The following is a 22,289-nucleotide window of genomic DNA, read 5'->3' on the forward strand; positions in this document are numbered from 1 at the left end:
GCACAATATAAGATGGTAAATATTTCATATTCAGTTGTCAACACAATAGATATAACAATACAATAGGGTATGATTTTACCCCAAAATTCAACATTTCTCTGCCTGGAGTCCAGCTGTTTCTGTGAATTGCAGCGGTCCATTTGCTTCTTTTTTCTGTATGCAGTCTGTAAAAATATACCATTTTGTGTCAAAGCTATTTGTACAGTCAATCGCAAAGCTTTTACCCGTTTTGGATGCGTTTTGTGTGTATTTCGCGGCATTCACGCTGAAAACCACTCAGTCTTTTTGCCACTCAGTGGGCGTAACCGCAGTCAGAACGGTCGACTGTGACGTCACGTGCATACGCTCTATACTTTGGAGGTTCTTGTTTCTAGAGTTCCAATTCTAGAGAATGACTGTAGACTAGTCAATATATGTGCCATCACATTAGTTGAATTCGAAACTAGTGTGCCAAGTTCCTACACTGAAAGAAGGTGCTTTATGTAAACAGTGAATTATTTGTTTACTTGTTCAAGTGGACAGCGCCGCTCAATCTTAAAAGGACCTATGTGATATAAAGGGTATCGATCGCCCCCTTGCGGCTGGGTGAGGAATCTGTAGAGAGTCATCTAACAGCCTACCTGTAACCTGTTTGAGAACGCAAATGTCACATTCACTGATGGGTGCATGTCTCATTATCTGTGTCAGCGCCTTGATGGTACTTCTATTGCAGGATGCAGCAGATGTATGAAGGCATTTCTTCTCTGTAAAGAAGATAGAAGTTCACATTGCCTTCGTAAACTTGCAATATGTGTGCATTATAAACTTTTCTGTCCGTGACGGTCCGTCAGAGGAGAGTAAGTGTATGTAGTCGAAAGGAATGTAATACAATTAAATTTTTCCATTTACCTATTAATGTACATAACGCAAATACATATCGTGAAAATATTATATAGGCCTACACATATGCTTTCAGTATGACGTTAGTGCGTCATCAAACTTGTTGTCAGACAACAGGTGAAGAGAAACTTTCAAATTTAGCCATGATGAAATACAAAATTAATGAAGGATATAAAAAAGTGAAAGTAAAAATGTTAACTCACAGGCCGCCAATGATTTTTGTAATATATTATATTTGTAATCTTGAATTTATTATTTATAAATTTATTTAAGCTTTGTTTAAGCCTTCATTATGTCATTGCCTTGTGAGATATTGCTCTTAAAATATCTCTGCCTTGTGTAATATGTGTGCTTTAAAAATTCAAGAGTTGCTCTTTGCACATGTTGCCCTTGCTCAGGATAAAATGTAACTGGTCTGACACTAGATATAATTGTTACCTTAACATTTGTTTTGGTTATTAACCTGCCAACATGACATCAGACCAAGTGAATGAACTTTTTTTTTTAACATATTAATGAGGTATGAATTAACTTATTTTTGGTAAATAAATATTTTGTCACATTCATAATCAAAATTTGTTTGAATCATTTCTCTCTTTTTTTTCTGTGATCAATAGTTAATATCTGAGTGATCAAAAATATTATCCTGTGAAAGATATTGTAAATTTCATTTTAACCGGTGTTATTTTGAATTTGTTTAGCATTATATTCATACGAACGTGCCGATGGTGCAAAAATGGTAGTGTGTTCACTGTAGCATTGTGTCATTTTACCTTGCTGTCTAAACTTAAAAGAAAATAATATATTTTTGTTTATACAGTTTGACTAGATTCAGTTTGGTGTCCTTTTTAAAGAAACTTTTCGAAGTGTGCAATTATATTATGTCTCTAAAATCAAGATAAAGTAATTTGGTCATAGTCAGCTTAAACAGAGATGAAAAACTTACAAAACTGCACAATTACTCCATCAATAATGTATAACAGGTGGGATCTATGACACTTCAGACAGCTCTGATTAATGACTACCAATGCATTTTATGTTGACTGAACTAATCACTGTACCGAAAGTAGGCCTACATGTATTGAGGGGAAGTCATTGAACGGCAAAGTGAGTGGAGGAAAGGGCTGCCCATTTCTTATTCATGATATTTAGCAGTTAAGAGCTCACTGGAGCTGCTGTTCTAACAGTGCCTGACAATGAAAACTGTTGTGCTCGTACTCTGGTTGGCTGATCATGATTTATCTGAAACCAATTAGTAGATCAACTCAGATCAACTGATATACCGTCTACGTTTCACAGGTCATCTTATATATTTTAGCCTATATTTATTTGATGTATCTTTTTATTAAAGCTTTTCCCTCTATTAATTAAGTCACATATTGTGTTACATGTTCCTGATACTATGAAAAGATGCCATGCACTGATCAATCAATCATTTCTCTTGTGTTTACATCGTTTGATGATATTTGTGTGCCACCTACTGGTGAATCTACAGACGTGAAGGAGTTATTTGTGTTAATTTAATTAATGAAAGTATTATTAATTCATCATCAGATTAATATTGTAATAATACTTTCCTTAATTAAGTTATATATATATATAGGTCAGTTATGTTTTTTTAAATACGTTTAAGCTTCTAAAGTTTTAGTGGGGCTTAAAATAAACATCTTGGCGGTGTAACAGAGATTGTAAAATAACAAAAATAAATAATAAATAAATAAAATGAGTGGAGTTCTTAAAAATGTTTGAAAATTTTAATAATATTTCATTATTATTACAACATCATAAATACTATTTATTAAAATATTATCGTCTGCTAAATTCAAGTAAAATATCACGTTTTTTCAAGGTAAATGGAGAAACCTAAAGCAATATCTGAGGAATATTCATTGATCAAAACTGTTTGAAAACTATAGGCTACTTAGTAGTACATACATATAGTACTTTTATTTAATGGCTAAACCAGGTTTTAGAGTATATATATATGTGCATATATATATAGGCTATATTATTATTTTTAGAAAATTGTACATTTTCCCGAACCCGAATATAATAACTGGCACATGCCAACTGCATCTTAAAATGATTTCGCTTTTCTGTCACGTCGGATATCATTAGCACATCAGTGGTTGTATTCTTAATAGATATTTGTGAATTATAGAGAATGATTTCGCACTATTATAAATGACCAAAATGTTAAAACAAGTAACTCACAAATTCAAACATTTAAAGATTTCAAGAAAAAAAAAAAATCCAGTTAATTATTGAGAGAAAAAATGTGAAATTTTGGAGGATGAAAATGCCTATAATTGGCATATGCTGGCAAGAGCTCTAACCGAGGTGCTACAAAAATCGCCGTCCGTCCAAGTACATACACCCACGTTATTCTAAAAATATTCCAACCCCCGCACGATCTAGCCTCAAACAACACGCATGGAGCTGTGCAGCTCCATAACTCTTTTGGATGGAAAAAAGTCGCAGTATTGCACGAAGAAGAGCACTTTAGAGAAGTCGTCTTTTTATTGTGGTTATTGGTTAGTGTGGTCAGTTAAAGTATCTGTGCACATTAGTGCTCGGCGAATCAGATACTGCGCCAGTGTTGGCACATAAATGCTCTCGCGCATTGCGTGGACAAGCACTTGTGGCCACGCGCGGTCTGCATTGCGTCGAACCCCTCCCCCATACTGTCCTACCCCCCTCTCCCGCTCCTCGTTCTCCCATGTGCAATACAGTGCAACAATATGTTGGGCATGATTAAGGAATTATTCCCTCTCCCCTTATTGATCGCCCCTTTAAGAAGCCTTTCGCTTCCATACCCCCTGTCAGTGTGTCCAGATAAAATAGACCGCTCGTCATCTTGTCTACTCGTAAGAGGGAAATTTTGCTGATGCAGTAATGTCTGGAAATGGTATGGTTCGCTTTTGCCCCCTTAATGTATCTCCCGCCTGAGCTGAGCTGCAGCATTAGAATTTCTCATGCAGTATAAGCCATTTACACCAAGGTGCCGCCGCACGAGCATGAGCGGAGGGAGGACGTTGCGGCTTCATGTTTTCTTTTAGCCTTTTTTCCGCTTATTGTCTTTTAGCCCTCATTTAAACTGAATGTGAAGCTTTGTAATACACGTCAAAGCCATATTTCTTCCATTATAGCATCGCGTGCGAATGTCGTGAATCATTTCCGTTATGGATGTGACATTTATGGAGCGCAACCGAACATTTTGAAAGTGAGAAGATGTGAAGAAGCTTTAACAAGGGCATTTTCTACAACAAAAGGGAATCGAGGGTGCATTACTGACAGGAGACTGCCGGCAGAAGACGCATTCCTTCAGTAGCGAGGTGAGCACTATAACTGCCTGCATCAGCCTGAAGTAAAAGTCATTTTCATGTTTTCCTATCAATTTATTTACTCAAACTTACATCTAAGCTATTTAATAGTATGTTTCCCTATATAGTGAGAAGTAGACTGCATGTATGTGGTGATGGAGCAAAAGTGACAGTGTCCTGTCACATCTTTTCAATAACCTAAATGAGCATAATGATTCAGAATTGTGCCCTTAAGGCTGTGCACTTCTGTGATTTATACATACAATAACAAGTAAATAAATAAATAAGTAGTGTGAACTTGCTGAGCAAGCAAATATCGCCGCTGTTCGATCCATTTTTCTCTGACTCGGTGACAGAGGCAGCCGTAGTGGATGCAGCGGAAAGGAGCGATGGTCGAATCAGTGACAACCGCAGTGGGGCCACACTGAGGAGAGATCAAGTTATACCCTATACCCGGGGACCGAGATAGATTTAAGGATCTGGAATCAGAGAAAAGGAAGGAAAGCGACGCCTTGGGAGGGCAATTGGATGTCTACTCAATTAAATTAACTCCTGCGGAGCTCCAACTTTGACCTGCAGGATGACAGTCGTGGCTGGGGACAACATGGACGAGACCTCTGCCGTGCCGGGACATCCGCAGGACACATACCCCCCTGACCACGATGATCATGAATGCTGCGAACGAGTGGTCATCAATATAGCGGGGCTGCGCTTCGAGACCCAGCTCAAAACTCTCGCCCAGTTCCCAGAGACTCTCTTAGGTAACCCAAAGAAACGGATGCGGTATTTCGATCCCTTGAGAAACGAGTACTTCTTTGACAGAAATCGTCCGAGCTTTGATGCCATCCTCTACTACTATCAGTCTGGTGGAAGACTGAGAAGGCCGGCAAACGTCCCATTGGATATGTTCTCGGAAGAAATTAAGTTCTATGAACTTGGGGTCGAGGCGATGGAGAAGTTTCGTGAAGATGAGGGCTTCATCCGCGAGGAAGAGCGGCCCTTACCAGAGAAGGAGTTTCAGCGGCAAATCTGGCTTCTGTTCGAGCATCCCGAGAGCTCGGGGCCGGCCAGAGGCATTGCTATCGTATCAGTAATGGTCATTTTAATTTCCATTGTCATTTTCTGTTTGGAGACTTTACCTGAACTGAAAGAGGACCCTGCAGGGCGTATACAGACTATTGGCAACACCACCTTCTACTACAAACCAAACATCCTGACTGATCCCTTCTTCATTATAGAGACCCTCTGTATCATCTGGTTTTCATTTGAATTGATAGTGCGCTTCTTTGCTTGCCCAAGCAAAGCGGCCTTCTTTAAGAATATGATGAACACCATTGACATCGTGGCCATCATCCCCTACTTCATCACGCTGGGCACAGAGTTAGCGGAGGAGGCGGACGGAAAGGAGGGAAAGGGCGAGCAGGCAACATCACTGGCCATCCTCAGGGTGATCCGTCTGGTCAGGGTGTTCAGGATCTTTAAGCTATCAAGGCACTCCAAAGGCCTTCAGATTTTGGGGCAGACCCTCAAAGCCAGTATGCGAGAGCTTGGATTGCTTATTTTCTTCCTCTTCATTGGCGTCATATTGTTCTCCAGTGCTGTGTATTTCGCAGAGGCCGAGGAAAAAGAGTCGTACTTCAGCAGCATCCCGGATGCGTTCTGGTGGGCGGTTGTGTCGATGACTACCGTAGGCTACGGGGACATGGTGCCAGTGACTATAGGGGGCAAGATCGTGGGTTCCCTGTGCGCCATCGCCGGTGTGCTGACCATCGCCCTCCCCGTGCCTGTCATCGTGTCCAACTTCAACTACTTCTACCATAGAGAAACCGAGGGAGAGGAGCAAGCCCAACTCCTCAATGTGAGCAACCCGAACATCGCATCCGATTCCGACTCCAGTCGTCGCAGCTCCTCGACCGTCAGCAAGTCCGAGTACATGGAGATAGACGGAGACATAAACAACAGCATCGACAACTTCAGAGAGGCCAACCTCAGAACTGGCAACTGCACTATCACTAATCAGAACTGTGTGAACAAAAGTAAGCTGCTAACCGATGTCTAGAGACACAGTAGAAATCTCAGTCAAGTACTGACTGGTCACATATGAATGCTTACTTTACCTCCTCTCGTGAGCCCTTGCAATGCGAATATCTCTACAATGCAGACGAAAGAAAAATACTACACCAAAACATATAGAACATAACTGCAGAAAATGAGGCAGATGATACTTAGTCTAATACATTTCCAAAGAGGATGATTCAGAAAAAAAGCCTCCACGAGCACCTAGCTAACGTCCACAGGCATTGAAGGACTCTCGACGACAGGATTACTAAAAACTCACGCATGGACTGCAGACTACATTTCAGCAAGCTGCACATTGCATCCAGGAAAAGTGCATAAAAGACCAAGTGCAGTGTTCGGTGGACGCCTCGTCCGTAGGTGGTCTTCCCCAACTGACCAGCAAAGCACCTTATATGAACAGACTTATCTTCTGCTGGGATGCTACGGAGGCCAAGGTCATCGCCTCATGGACATCCGCATTGCTGCTATTTTCCAGCAGATGCTGTAATTTAGATATCACCAAGTGATTTAATGCCATGCCCTTTAGATATAAGACAGCACAATGCCGAAAGAGGAGCCTCATAGTTAGCATGTTTAGATTATCCTCGTTTTGATATTGGCATGCGTCGGACATTACCTCATGACGATAGGACATCTGTTCCTGTTTTGCTTTTCTTTTGCATTCGGTTCCATCAGCTCCCTCTCTCCATCAACCTCCTTATTTGTCGCCATGAAAAGTGCACTAGTGTGTCATGATTTGAGATGCTTATCATTTAGGTGTATTTAAAGACTGAATGTTTAACCTTACGGGAAACAGAATCTTAATGATATCATAGCATGTCAAAAGAACCTGCATTATGGCCTACTCAACTAAGGTACTGTGTATCCTAGTATATTTAATGCATGACATCGGTATAACAGCTTGTTGCAATTGAGATACCTCATAAGGGTGTCGTTGTTACAATCAGGGAAACTAGGGACGTCAATTCCTTGACATTTTCTGAAATGTGACAAAATATATATGCAAGCCCCAACGCTGGGATGCAAACTTTTCAATCTAAAAAGTAGTCAAAGACACAGAAAAAGAACTATCAAGATACTATCAAATGCATATACTCATACTAAGCGCACCTGTTAAAAAAATAATAATAATATTGTAACTTAAATAGTGCAGTGCATGGGCATTCTCTCTCTCCTTGAGAAGAAAAAAAAGAAAAAAAGAAAACTATGGGCAATTATACTTCACGCTTCCATTTTGCGATCAAATTTAGGATTTACGATATCAAAAATCGCTTAATTTATCTTAGCAGGATGCAAAAGAGAACATGGCAGAATTTCTCATATTAGTTGCTAGTGCCTTTGACCCTATCAGCAACCGGACAGGTGAAAGTGCCTCAGAGTAACTGGAGTTTTAGGCAGGGCAAGGGAACAATATCTGCTCTGGAACTGTCATAATGTATGTCGAGGCTGGTCATTACAGTGTATTCGGAGTGCTTTTCATTTCCGTTGTCGTTTTGTTGAACGTGACACATGGTTGTCAGGCACAAACTCAAACATTTTCTGTGTTTTCATATGACAGCTGAGCTTGAGTATGAAATCAGACCTATATGACTTTTCACATGACAGGACCTTTCAGAGTTTTCGATCTGCCTTTCGTTGTGGTTTTGATTATGTTGTGCCATAATAAAGAGTCTACCTCAGTGAGGTCGCCGCACAGCTCACTGCAGAGCAGAACACGAGATACATAACAGCCGGTGAAGTGTGATGATACGTCAGAAATAATACACTTAGTGTGCCCTAGAATTAGCCTTTTTTTCAAGCACTTACAACAAACGCAACAATGCGACCGTCCCTGACCCCTTGTATCTGTAACGCTCCATTGCTAAGCACAATCAACATTCACTTTGGTTCTGTTGTACGGTTTAGTCCTTTTTAAAAAGAGCGAGATCTGGGAAGAGACAACAGCACAGACTTTCCTATACCACAGGGTACAAAGCAGATTCTCAAAAAGACTTTCAAATTAAGACTATGGTGTATTAAGCCTGTATATTATAATGACCAAATCCGAACGCAGACCTAACTGATTTATCGAGTTCAGTGTGAAATGCATAGAGCGCAAGTTTTTCTTTTTTCTTGATAATTAAAAAAACGCTTTAAAATAGCCACGATTAAATTAGTCTTTTTCGTTTCACAAACACAAGCAAGTCTGCTAGACCAGCTCGTAAACAAGTTGCCTAATCATGTGACCTTTATTGATCCGTGAGGTGTGATTGTAATCAAAGGCAAACAGCGGTATTTTTCCTTGGGCAGTTTCCTATAACACTAACGTGGGTTTAGTCGCCTCTGTGTCAGGAAGAAGTATTCAGGGTTTTATTAATGGTTTTTTTTTTTTTGAATTCATAAAGATGGGCTTAGCAAACAAAACAAATCAAATCATCGTGTTACTTTTTACCTAGAATTACCAGGCTACAAATCATTTTATCACAACAATTTCATTTGATAATGTAAATGAAACAATGATGAAATAAGGACGAACTGTTTCCACTGGGCATGTGAGTGGTGATCAAACCCTATGGTGCTATGCATAATCCTATATTTAATAACTACACCATAAATCATAGCAATAGGGATTAAGTGTATTACAGGACTGCTCCAGAATGCTTATTTTGATATTTACCAAGGGCTGTGGCAAGCAAACTTTTTATAAGAATAGAGATTTAAACCTATTATAATGCAAGAGGACAAACTATTTCCACCAATGATAATGTGTTAGTTGGCAAAATTACGTTTTCATGTACTTTACGTTGAGAGACTATAACAGAAATTTTCCCTCTTGAAGCAGATTGTGTTAGTACTGTAGTACTAAGAAGTTTATTTTGCCTCTGATATGAGGTGAGCAACATTTAAAAAGGAGGTAGGTCTTTTATCAGTTGAATCTGTAAAGGTGTAAATCCATAACGTGCTACGTGTTATTCATTTTTACGTATTTATTTGGAGTTTTGCATCGCTCGGAATTTCCTAACAACAAGCTGAAACCTTATTTCAAGAAGGGATAAAAGTTCAAATACACTGTAGTGGAATAATAATAAAAAAAAATAAACGAATGACGTGCCATCATAACCCGATGTGAAAGGTAGTTGTCGGAAAACGAGGAACCCTAGGTGTGCTCCCAGGTTGTGGCCTTTTGGAGGATGTTGCAGACATACTTATTTTCTTCACCTGCGTGGCCTCGTCTAGCTATATTACCATGTTATGTCCATGTGGCACTATAGTTAACTGTGCTATAACAAACCCATGCCCTTGATAAAACTACAGTAGACTCACAAACGAGTCCATAAGACAAGCCATTACAAATATATAGGAAGATTATAGCTTGTATTATCGATATCATGAAATAAAATAATGGCATTAGCATCGAAAATGTACTGTACGTTGTACTTTTTTAGTAATAACCTTAACTCCATACCGCCATACCAAACCAAAACTCGACAGCAACCTAGCAATTGCAAAAATCTGCATGGTGTATGGAAGACTGCATGAGCTTAGCCTTTCAAAACTGAGGATCAACTATATTCTGGTTGCATCATTTTTTTAAGCCCTTGCTGTCATTTGTTCCTAAAGCCATCTTCATTATTTATACGCCAACGTTATTTCTGTTCCCTTTTGTTTGGGAAAAGTTCTTTAATCCGTCAAACTCCACTGATCAGATTTCCGTATTCAGTTTAATTATTTATTTTGGCTTCATTTGAGATTTTGCTGTTTGCTTTCAGGATGCTGAATGAAACAAGTCATGGATTATAATGTCGTGGAATGATGCATTTGACAAAACATACCCAAACTAGAGTCCATACAGCCATTACTGACCATCTCAGCTACATGTTTATGTTAGACAGATGATGACTCCATGTTAATGGTTGTTCCATGTACATCTGGTCAAACTGTTCATGTCCTCTTAACATGTTTCTGTACGTTTTTTTTTTTAATCTTTGTTATGCTAAGTTCTTTTTTTAATGTTGTCGTACATTGACAAAGGCATGGTCTGTGATCTATGCAAGGGTTCTTTTGTTTCTTATGTCAAATATGATTTGATCATACATCTAAATCAATAAATTTTTAATTATCAGCTGTCAGGTGTATGTTACTGGTTTTTGGAGGTACGTTTTTAAATGCTATAGCTTTGATAACACAAGTAAATATCACATTTCATGAATGCGCTACAATTTTGTGTCCCATTACTTGCATTTTTTTATGTTTGATAAATTATCTAACATACAATAAACTTGAAAAGTAGTTAGTTTAAAACACATTAAATGCCTGTATCCATAAAATTGTAATTTAAAAAAAAAAAAAAAAAAAGGTAAAGGTGTATTTCCATTATGTTTTTTTACTTATTTATTTATTTGGTTGTTTTTCTATTTTTTTTTTTTTTAAATCTTGCATAGAATTTTTTAAATATTTAATATCATAATTGTATCATAATCTGTTGAAATGATATTCAATGCTTATTAGTAAGAACTATTTTTTAAATGATTAATATATTTTTTTAATTATGAAATCATTTGAATGACCAAAACGTAATGTCAGAAATTTTTGACCAACCCTGTTGCTGCATGATTTTCTGCATTAATATTACATAAAAAATGTGACATGCAGAAAGTGACACCATTCAAACACTTTCTTAAGCATGACTGGATGACAAGTAAATAGTTTTATTTCAGTTTTTTTTCAGTCGACTGCATTTGCCAAACATTTAACCTTGTAACCCAAATTATTGTAAGATTTTTTTTTTTTTATCGTTTTGATGTTATAATTATTGTTATGACTATAAAATGACACAAATAAGGGTTTTAAAGGGTTGAAAAAATTGTCATCATTTACTCACTCTCATGTCATTCTAAACCCGTGAGACTTTTGTTTATCTTTGAAATGCAAATTAAGATATTTTTAATGAAATCTGAGAGATTTTTGTCCCTCCATTGACAGCTACGCAACTACCACTTTGACGCTTCAAAAAGTTCATAAAGAGATTGTAAAACTAATCCATGTGATTCGAGCTGTTTAGTCCAAATTTTCTGAAAACACAATTACCGTATTTAGGCTTTTATTCACATTTAAACATTGATCAGCGAACATAAACAGAACCTCATTGGTTCTCACACATCAAGCAAACATGCTTGAGCTTCCGTTTACCACAACTGATGTGTGAGTTGATCAATGTTTGTGATTTATTTAATTTTCCAATTGATGAAAAAGAATAGTTTCAAGGCCCTGTTTGTGGAAAGTGACAAAAATTCAGTCATAATAAAAGACATATGATGGATATCCTGCAGTGCAGAGCTGAACACTGGACACTCTGTCCTTAATTCAAACTTATCAAAAACATCCTTAAAGGGTCAGTTCACCCAAAAATGAAAATTCAGTCATTAATTACTCACCCTCATGTCGTTTCACACCTTTAAGACCTTCATTCATCTTCAGAACACAAATTAAGATATTTTTGATAAAATCCGATGGCTCAGTGAGGCCTTCATTGACAGCAAGACAATTAACACTTTCAATGTCCAGAAAGCTACTAAAGACATATTAAAACAGTTCATGTGACTGCAGTGGTTCAACCTTAATGTTGTGAAGTGACGCAAATATTTTTTGTACACCAAAAAAAAAACAAAATAACGACTTTATTTAACAATATCTAGTGATGAGCGATTTCAAAACACTGTTTCATGAAGCTTCAAAGCTTTACGAATCTTTTGTTTCGAATCAGTGGTTCAGAGCGTGTATCAAACTGCCAAAGTCATGTGATTTCATTAAACGAGGCTTCGTTACGTCATAAGTGTTTTGAAACGTTTCGAAATTTCAATGGTTCATGTGACAGTTTGATACATGCTCCGAACCACTGATTCGAAACAAAAGATTCGTAAAGCTTCGAAGCTTCATGAAGCAGTGTTTTGAAATCGCCCATCACTGGATATTGTTGAATAAAGTCGTTATTTTGTTATTTTTGGTGCACAAAAGTATTCTTGTCGCTTTATAATATTAAAGTTGAACCACTGTAGTGACATGAACTGTTTTAAATAAGTCTTTAGTAGCTTTCTGGGCATTGAAAGTGTTAATTATCTTGCTGTCAATGGAGGCCTCACTGAGCCATCAGATTTTATCAAAAATAACTTAATTTGTGTTCTGAAGATGAACGAATGTCTTACGGGTGTGGAACGACATGAGGGTGAGTAATTAATGACAGCATTTTAATTTTTGGGTGAACTATCCCTTTAAGTAAGGTGATCATAATGATAATGAGGACGGTCTATGGGGCTTTCTGTGTGGATATGTGTATTGTAACAGAAAGCCCCTAGTCATCCAGCTCACACTGAACTGACATGACAACAAAAGGATGTGAACGGGCAGTTTACATTGTCAACAAGATGTCTATCTCCTGCTTTCAATCCACCTACCGCCCGTTTCCTTTATATACACGCACATCGGGCACATTTGGTTTCCCTTGAGAGATATTGGAGTGGCTTGTGCTTGGAGTACCCTTGCTCTCTCCTCCTCTGCATTGCCCTCTGGAGCTGCAGCAGTCCTCTGCAGGCTGGAGCTGGGGTGGGGTGAGCTGGCGTCAGGCCCAGTGCAGTTCCTGAGGCAGAGACACACACGAGCAGCGAGCTCTGGGCTCCTGGGTCTCATCCCTCTGTCCTGTCCTGGCCGACCACATGCGTCCAAGTCCTGAGGATGAGAGTGATCTGCATGTGTTCCCTGTCATAAAACAGTTTTATCTTGTGATGTTAAAATCATTCACATGGATCCTCCAGCTGTGCCACGATGGAGCTGGAAACGCTGCCTCGCAATTAACAGCAGCTTCAGTCTGCGTAATCTCTGCCGTCTGCTGCACTGATTGAGGATTTCTCAGGCACTAAAACAGACCGCCCTAATGGAGGCCCCAAGGTGTATGTTATCTGAGGGCAGACAAGGTGTCCTTGGGTCAATTAGAGAATAAATACTTTGGGGCAACATCCTAGCAGGGTATATTACTCGTTTTTATTATATATTAATAAAAATGAGTAATATAAATATATATTAACTATTATATATATGCAAAAGTCTTAGGCACATCAGTATTTTCACCCCCCAAAGATTTTAAGCCAGTTATTTATCTTTTGCTGTAGTGTGTCAGTAGGAAATATCAGTTCACATTTCCAAATATTCATCTTGTCATTAATTTTAATAACCCAGTGAGATTTTTGAATGCACATGGAGTCTGACAACAGCTGGTGCTCCACACTGAGATCTGATCTCACAATCTTCAAATCTGTGATTACATGAAGAAACAGATGAAACTGAGACAAACTAAATCCAGAAGAACTGTGGCTGTGTCTCCAAGACGCTTGAAGAAGCTGACTTGCAAAGTTACCTGAAAAATGATGCCCAAGTGTACTTGGATAAAAGCTGTTGTAAATGCAAAGGGTGGTCACACAAAATATTGATTTGATTTAGTTAGAAGTTAATTGCTAAATGAAATCTATTTATGACAGTATTTTTGAAAGCATCCTCACTTTTACACAAGTGCCTAAACTCTTCACAGTACTGTATCTTTGCAGGTCGATTTCTTCAAGCGTCTTGGAGACACAGCCACATTTCTTCTGGATTTAGTTTGTCTCAGTTTCATCTGTTTCTTCATGTAATCACAGATGGATTTGATGATGGTGAGATCAGATGTCAGTGTGGAGCACCAGCTGTTGTCAGACTCCTTGTGCATTCAAAAATCTCACTGGATTATATATATATATATATATATATATATATATATATATATATATATATATATATGTACCCAAATGTATATACATATACATATTATATGTGTTTAATAGAAAGTTTATATATATATATATATATATATATATATATATATATATATATATATATATATATATATATATATATATATATATATTATGGTGGGCCAAACAGGAAATAATTATATGTAAATTGTGAATATATAAATGTAAATATGAATATATAGTTATAAACCTGAATATATAAATGTAAAATAAAATAAAATAAAATAAAATAGTTATATTATATTAATTATATATTTTTTACCAAATAAACACACACACATATATATATATATGTAAATTGTGAATATATAAATGTAAATATTAATATATATTTATAAATCTTGAATATATTTATAACTCTGAATATATAAACCTGAAAATATAGTTAAACTCTGAATATATAAATATAAATCTGTATATATAGTTATACGTCAGAATATATATTTATAAATCCTGAATATATAGTTATAACTCTGAATATATAAATATAAATCTGAATATATATAGTTATAAGTCAGTATATATATTTATAAATCCTGAATATATTTATACTCTGAATATATAAACCTGAAAATATAGTTATAACTCTGAATATATAAATATAAATCTGAATATATAGTTATACGTTAGAATATATATTTATAAATCCTGAATATATATTTATAACTCTGAATATAAAATTTGAATATCTGAATAGTTATGTCTAAATTATTATTAATGTAAATTATGAATATATAGTTATGTCAGAATATATATTTATAAATCCTGAATATATACATCCATGTATTGTCTACAGGATTCCCAAAAGTTCAATGCTTATAATGTGCTGAACAATAAATTACAATAAATTATAAAATACTAAAAATCCAGTGCTTTAATACCCTTCTGTATCTTGAAAGTTGCCCCAAAGTATTTGTCTAAATAAAATAAAATAAAATAGTTATATTATATTAATTATATATTTTTTAGCAAATAAAAACACACTGACATACTTTCAGACAAGAAACAGCTATGCAATGAAGGTAGATTTTGCCATATATATATTAAACAATTAAACAATTAAACAAAACAAAAAACTGTTTACAGGTCAAGAGTATTTTTCATGTCAGGTTGTCACATTTCTATGTGCACAAGCTGTCACATGTTGTGTTTTATAAATACTTTACCATTTGCTGAATTAATTCTGAAGGGAACACACACACACACACAAACACACACAGATGTAAATACTCATAAATCAGATGGAAAGTCAGGCTAATGGGACTTTGCATTTCCCTTAGTCAGGCCTCTGGCACGTTCAGTGCTGCTAGTCACTCCCTTTAAAGACAGAAACTCTGCGCAACTCAAAACAGATGAATCATGCATATCCTGCTGTCATCATGCAAGACTTTTACTGTATCTGAATGCAACATTAATGTCTCGAGTCTTTCAGATGTGTTTTGCGTCCTCCTCGGAAAGCTTTGAACGATCTGCGACCATCTGAAGCGCATCACACTGCATCACTCAGATTGAGTTCCTGCATGTGTCATGTGTCCTGATTACCTGATAAAGCATTTTTCCCCTCTCCCTGACTGCGCTGCTCTGAAATCAGATGGTCGCAACGGACTGCGTAATGCAGATATTAATGCATGCATCAATCTATACATCCACCCATCCATTCATTCAGTCTGTGCCTTTCCTTTGGCTCACTTTATGGTTTCTTCCTCATGCATTATCTCCGAAATGCTGCCGTCAGCCGTGTTTAATAATTAAAGGCATGTCCATCAATTCGTCCATCTTATGTAAACTATGCACATTGCTCTTTGTCAAACCAAGGACAGTAAAACTTGATGCGCCGTATGGATAGATACCGTAATAGACCTGAACATATGTGCGTTGAATGGTTTGGGGAATTGAAATTGAAAAGATGAAGGGAAAAAAGAGCAGTGTGCTTTGTTTTTTTGTCAGGTCGCATGTTTTTATGCTGTCCATATGCATATTCGGCACTTGTATCAGCACACGTATGTATCAGTCAGTACATTAAGTGTGCTTATCTAGTGCATATGCTGCTTCTCTCAGTCTTTCAGTCATCTACCCTTTTAATAAGTTGCAGTGGCTGAGCATTGGTTGACCTCACTGTTCCCAGAATACAGATCGCTCCTTACAGCTGTGTCAGCCTGCGGCACTGAGGACGGGAGGAGACTTTGAATCATCATCCATCACCATATATATGTAATCTACAGCTCAAACTGTCATTTAAGTTCCATCAGACTCGTTCGAGAGGATCATCTGTTTGTTGGTAATGTGATAGTGTCAGTGCACAGAAGTGCTGTGATGTCATATGTCTGCTGGTGATGCACACATATGTTCACTCCATAAGATTTTAAAGAGCAAAATATATGCACAGTAGTTGATTAATGTTGGCACTGATGTTATATGGCATTATTGGGAAAACACATTCAAATACTTGTCAGTAAGTGCAACCCTCCAACATGTTTCATTTCATTGTAGCTCTTTAACCCTTTTTTTGTTGTTGATACAAACAAAACTAAAACAAATGAATAATACTAATATATTATTTACTTTTGCTTTACATTAAAAACGATACACTGGTTTCATTTGTTAACATTAGTTAACATGAACCAACAATGAAATTGCATATTGCATATTAGCCTACAATAATATTTTTTGTTGTTGTTGTATAATAATTTATTATTATTATCATTATAATTTACTATATCATTTTTATTTGCTATGTCTTGTATATGTACAGTACAGTCCAAAAGTTTGGAACCACTAAGATTTTTAATGTTTTTAAAAGAAGTTTCGTCTGCTCACCAAGGCTACATTTATTTAATTAAAAATACAGTAAAAAACAGTAATATTGTGAAATATTATTACTATTTAAAATAACTGTGTACTATTTAAATATATTTGACAAAGTAATTTATTCCTGTGATGCAAAGCTGAATTTTCAGCATCGTTACTCCAGTCTTCAGTGTCACATGATCCTTCAGAAATCATTCTAATATGCTGATCTGCTGCTCAAGAAACATTTATGATTATTTTCAATGTTGAAAACAGTTGTGTACTTTTTTTTCAGGATTCCTTGATGAATAGAAAGTTCAAAAGAACAGCATTTATCTGAAATACAAAGCTTCTGTAGCATTATACACTACCGTTCAAAAGTTTGGGGTCAGTAAGAATTTTTATTTTTATTTTTTTGAAAAGAAATTAAAGAAATTAATACTTTTATTCAGCAAGGATGCATTAAATCAATCAAAAGTGGCAGTAAAGACATTTATAATGATTTCAGATAAACACTGTTCTTTTGAACTTTCTATTCATCAAATAATCCTGAAAAAAAATATTGTACACAAATATTTTGTACAATTGTACACATTAAATGTTTCTTGAGCAGCAGATCAGCATATTAGAATGATTTCTGAAGGATCATGTGACACTGAAGACTGGAGTAACGATGCTGAAAATTCAGCTTTGCATCACAGGAATAAATTACTTTGTCAAATATATTTAAATAGTACACAGTTATTTTAAATAGTAATAATATTTCACAATATTACTGTTTTTTACTGTATTTTTAATTAAATAAATGTAGCCTTGGTGAGCAGACGAAACTTCTTTTAAAAACATTAAAAATCTTAGTGGTTCCAAACTTTTGGACTGTACTGTATATATATATATATATATATATATATTGCATATTAGCCTGCAATAATACTAATTATTATTATTGTTGTTAATTATTATTATTATTATTATTGTTGTATAATAATTTATTATTATCATCATCATTATTCATCATCATTATTATTATTATTTACTATATTATTATTTTTTTATATAGGTCTTAAACCCTGATAATTGCTGTTTAGGGCTAATTTTTTTAATTTTATTATTATAAACTTTTATTTGTATATGTCTTAAAGCACTTGGACCAAAATAATTGCTGTATTTAACTACATATCCCATCAATATTGTTGTTCTTGCTTTGTTTATTTATTTTTACATGCATTGTTATTTTGAATAAATATTCCTAAAATTGACTAAAGCAACATCTATCATTTATAACATTGCAGATTTCTAACCAAACATATTGGATTTCAAAGAGTGTTTAAATATTGTTTTAGAAGAATGCCAAAGAATTGACAGTTTTGACAGAAAATACTTACATATTACATGAACATAAATGGCATTAATATATTTTTATAATTTATATCAGTAATAAATACTTATTTTGACTTTTGTCTATTAACCAGTCAGTTTATTTCCTTCACTCTCAGGTTCAGTGTGACTCCTCCCCTCCAAATCACATGATCTACGTGCTCAGATTGTGACATTGTCGGCAGCATGAAAGTCACTCTTCTTAGGTATCACATCATCAGCTGCGGCTGATTTTTGACAGTTTACACTTCCCAAACGTCCTTGACTTTGCAGTAAATGGATAATGATCATTTTATTCTCTTTTTGCAAAAATTTAATTATATATATATATATATATATATATATATATATATATATATATATATATATATATACTGTGTTGCAATGACACACATTAGTTGAGTATGTTTACTTTGATAGAATTTGAAGATGATTAATTTTTTTATTTTATTTTTTTTTGCAAAGCATGAAGAGCAAGGAGTTTTGTGCCAGTGTTTCGAAGCTCTCTTTTTCTCTCTCCCACTCTCTCTCCATCATTCTCTCAAGAGCATTCAAGGACAGTCAGGTCAGAAAGCCTCAGCAGCTCCCAGCAGGCTTCTGCAGTCTTCCATGAAGCAGAGAATTCAGCAGTTTAGAGCGCCTGCGTGAGTGATTGAGTGAGTGAGTGTGTGGGTAAACTCCTGCAGCAAAGAATATCTCACTCACTGCCATCGAAATCAGTCCTGCCATCAGAATGTGAAATAACTGCAAACAAGCATGAATGTGACAGTCAAAAAGGTATGTATATAGAGCAACGAATGCAATAAGATTCGTAAGACTCTTCAATGTCAGCTCAAAGGCATCAATGAGATTCACTGCAGTATGGTGCAATATGTTCAGGTGTATCAGTTGTATATGCAAAATCCCTATTGCTCGTTAAAAATGAATTGTGTTATGCTTCTTTTTGTGTTTTGTCGGTTGCAGCTTTTGGTGAGCGATGTAGAACTTTACCTTTACCTCTCTCTTTCTCTCTCTCTCTCTGCCTCCCCCTCTGCTGTGGTGCTGACTCACTGTCACTGGCCCAGAATATGCTGTCTGTCTGCATTAATACCCTGCTCACCTTCCCACCAATTAATGCTGCCTCAGCACCTGAAAGAAAGCTAAGAGCAAACGATACTCCGAGATGGGATCATATCAAAACATTTAACTTAATGTGTATCACTCCTGGTATGTGTGTTTGTAATGGCAGTGACATTTGTTATGATTATTATGTTAATAGGCTGAGTGCATATTAATAGAGAAAAGGTTATTGCTTACCATTATTGTGCAGAAATATCATTATTATAGGTGGCTGTCTACTTGGACATCTCACTTTCACTCAAGTACAGAAGAGGACGTGTTCTGCAACAACACAGTGAATGATTTCTCACACAGAAGAGAGCGAGTTTGCCGCTACTGCCATCTAGAGGAAACAACAAACTCCTGCTATGAGTAACAGCTAATGTGAAAGATTAATTTAATAATTTGCTCAAAATGATGAAAAGTCGTTATTTACTCACTCTCATGGTGTATAACAAACCTGTATGACATGGAGGGCTGCAGGGATGAGGTATTTCTGTTGCCTAGGCCAAAAACTGGAAACGAGTTAGCATTTTAGCATTTCTGGTTCGGGTTTTTGAGTGTATTTACTTTTGTAAAATTGCCTGAAATAAGGTTTGAAAGATTTTCACGTTTTATTCTACAACATAAAAAACATAATAATACCCCCTTGTGATTTTTTAAAAGCTTTTGCTTGTCTTAAGAAACGCAGTTGCTAATAAGTGGCTAAATGGCACTACAGAGATTGTGATGCAGATTGTGTTTAGGCTTCAGAATTCATATAAGTTGTGTTCATTTCTGAAGATGATTAACAAAATGTGTAAGAGTCATAAACTTTTGCTGATCGCAGAGCAAAAATCCAAATGCCAATGGAAATATAAGCGTTTAGCTGTAAATTATAACTGCATGTATTTTATATTATGAGAATAAAGGGGAAAGTAACGTTCACCACAGTTTAGACCCTTTTCACATTTCTGGGTTTCTCAGAAGCGGAAATCGTCATAGTTGGGTAAACTTTTATAGCGGTGAATGAGAGACTTCATTAAAGAGTTAGTTCACCCAAAAATGAAAATAATGTCATTAATTACTCGCCCTCATGTCGTTCCACACCCGTAAGACCTTCTTTCATGTTCAGAACACAAATTAAGATATTTTTGTTGAAATCCGTTGGCTCAGTGAGGCCTACATTGCCAGCAATGACATTTCCTCTCTCAAGATCCATAAAGGTACTAAAGACATATTTAAAAAAAGTTCATGTGAGTACAGTGGTTCAATATTAATACTATAAAGCGACAAGAATACTTTTTGTGCGGCCAAAAAAACGAAATAACGACTTTTCAACAATATAGTGATGGGCCGATTTCAAAACACTGCTTCATGAAGCTTCAGAGCTTTAGGAATCAAATCAGTGATTCAGCGCACCAGAGTCACATGATTTCAGCAGTTTAGCCGTTTGATAGGAGATCCGAGTCACTGATTTGATTCGTAAAGCTCTGAAGCAGTGTTTTGAAATCGCCTATCACTATTTTGTTGAAAAGTCATTATTTTGGGGTTTTATTTGGCACACAAAAAGTATTCTTGTCGCTTTATAATATTAAGGTTGAACCACTGTAGTCACATGAACTGTTTTAAATACATCTAGTAGCTTTCTGGGTATCTGAAAGTGTTAATTATCTTGCTGTCAATGGAAGCCTCACTGAGCCGTCGGATTTTATCAAATATATCTTAATTTGTGTTCTGAAGATGAACAAAGGTCTTACGGGTGTGGAACGACATAAGGGTGAGTAATAAATGACATTATTTTCATTTTTGGGTGAACTAACTCTTTAAAAATATTTTTTGTGTTTTCATTTGCACAAATAGCAAAAGAAAAACTCCACAATAGTGTTTTCATAACTTTCAAAAAGAGTAAAAAAAAAATAAATAAAAAAATAAGAGAGCGATTGACAACACCCTCACAGCAATGTTAATGTTTTTGTTTTTTTGTAATTTGATGTAATGGTAATATAATACTAAATATATTGTTATAAATGAACGTACATTTTTTTTAAATGAAAATATAAAAACTTTGATGACCGTTAAAACGCGTCATCACAGTCTGTGAAAAGGGACTATTATTTCACTAAATCGGACACCACTACTTTAAAAACCCATTGAAAATTCAAGAGGGAAACCATGACGTCACGATAAATAATATTAAAAAAAAAACAACAACTTATAACTGATCTCTGTTAAGGATGGACATATTCTTTCTTTTCTGCTGAAAAAAAAATGAACAAAGATCAACTTCCAGAATGTGGCTATCCATCATGTAATTAATTATGTTTTTGCCTATTTTGACTTGATTAATGCAATTAGTGCCTTTCAAATGTGATTGAGTTTAATCGGCAATTTGGCGCGCGATCTAGCCAATCAGAGACCAGCGGGAGGGTCCATAATCATGACATCATCAACACTATATAAACCCTTGCTGCGTGAGAGAACGAACAGAGTACTTCTTCTAACCCTAACGCTTTCTGGCTTCCTGTACGGTATTTATACTGTTTTGTCTTAAGCTTTCAGTGTATTACAGGAAGTTTTCCGCGGTTCCGGTGCGTTTAAAAAAGCTATAGAGTACTCTGATGCTCGGTCTCTCCGGTTTGAGTGTTTTGTGCGCGGACAGTCCTGCTGCCGCGAAGAGTTCGCCTCTGCTGCACATGCTTCAGATCTGGGACTTCACAGCGCGCTGAGCAGATTAAATTGAGCATGGCGAACTTTTGCGGACCTTTCACTGATCCTGCAAATAAGCCCGCGCTCAGACACTCACTGCGGGTGGGATTCTCCCGAGACAGCCGTCTGACTGTTCTGAACCACAGACTTGTGTAAGTGATCGAGTCGTGCTCGTGTTTTCATACTCTTTCTGACTGTTCTTTTAACGAACTGCATGAATTAAGTTTATTCTTTGCACTGG

The 22,289-nt window shown here is 36.1% G+C and overlaps 1 protein-coding gene and 1 long non-coding RNA gene across 3 annotated transcripts; one reads left to right on the forward strand and one right to left on the reverse strand.

Annotated features, from left to right (window-relative positions):
• The first annotated feature begins 86 nt into the window (after positions 1 to 86).
• kcna1a (potassium voltage-gated channel, shaker-related subfamily, member 1a) lies at positions 87 to 10,385 on the forward strand. The gene is made up of 2 exons (XM_048158984.1): positions 87 to 4,214; positions 4,559 to 10,385. Exon 2 carries the CDS (start codon positions 4,783 to 4,785, stop codon positions 6,259 to 6,261), a length of 1,479 nt encoding a protein of 492 aa, XP_048014941.1. The 5' UTR covers positions 87 to 4,214; positions 4,559 to 4,782; the 3' UTR covers positions 6,262 to 10,385.
• Positions 10,386 to 18,673: 8,288 nt separating this feature from the next.
• LOC125246528 lies at positions 18,674 to 19,961 on the reverse strand. Of its 2 annotated transcripts, none has more exons than XR_007179898.1 (4): positions 19,821 to 19,961; positions 19,559 to 19,703; positions 19,259 to 19,401; positions 18,674 to 19,006 (listed from the first exon to the last, which is right to left on the reverse strand). It is a non-coding gene; the product is annotated as an uncharacterized LOC125246528 (long non-coding RNA). The 2 variants fall into 2 exon arrangements; XR_007179899.1 differs by having other exon boundaries at positions 19,253 to 19,401.
• Positions 19,962 to 22,289: the final 2,328 nt, after the last annotated feature.

The sequence above is a fragment of the Megalobrama amblycephala genome, linkage group LG15 (genome assembly GCF_018812025.1).
Source record: "Megalobrama amblycephala isolate DHTTF-2021 linkage group LG15, ASM1881202v1, whole genome shotgun sequence".
Classification (NCBI taxonomy): Eukaryota; Metazoa; Chordata; class Actinopteri; order Cypriniformes; family Xenocyprididae; genus Megalobrama; species Megalobrama amblycephala.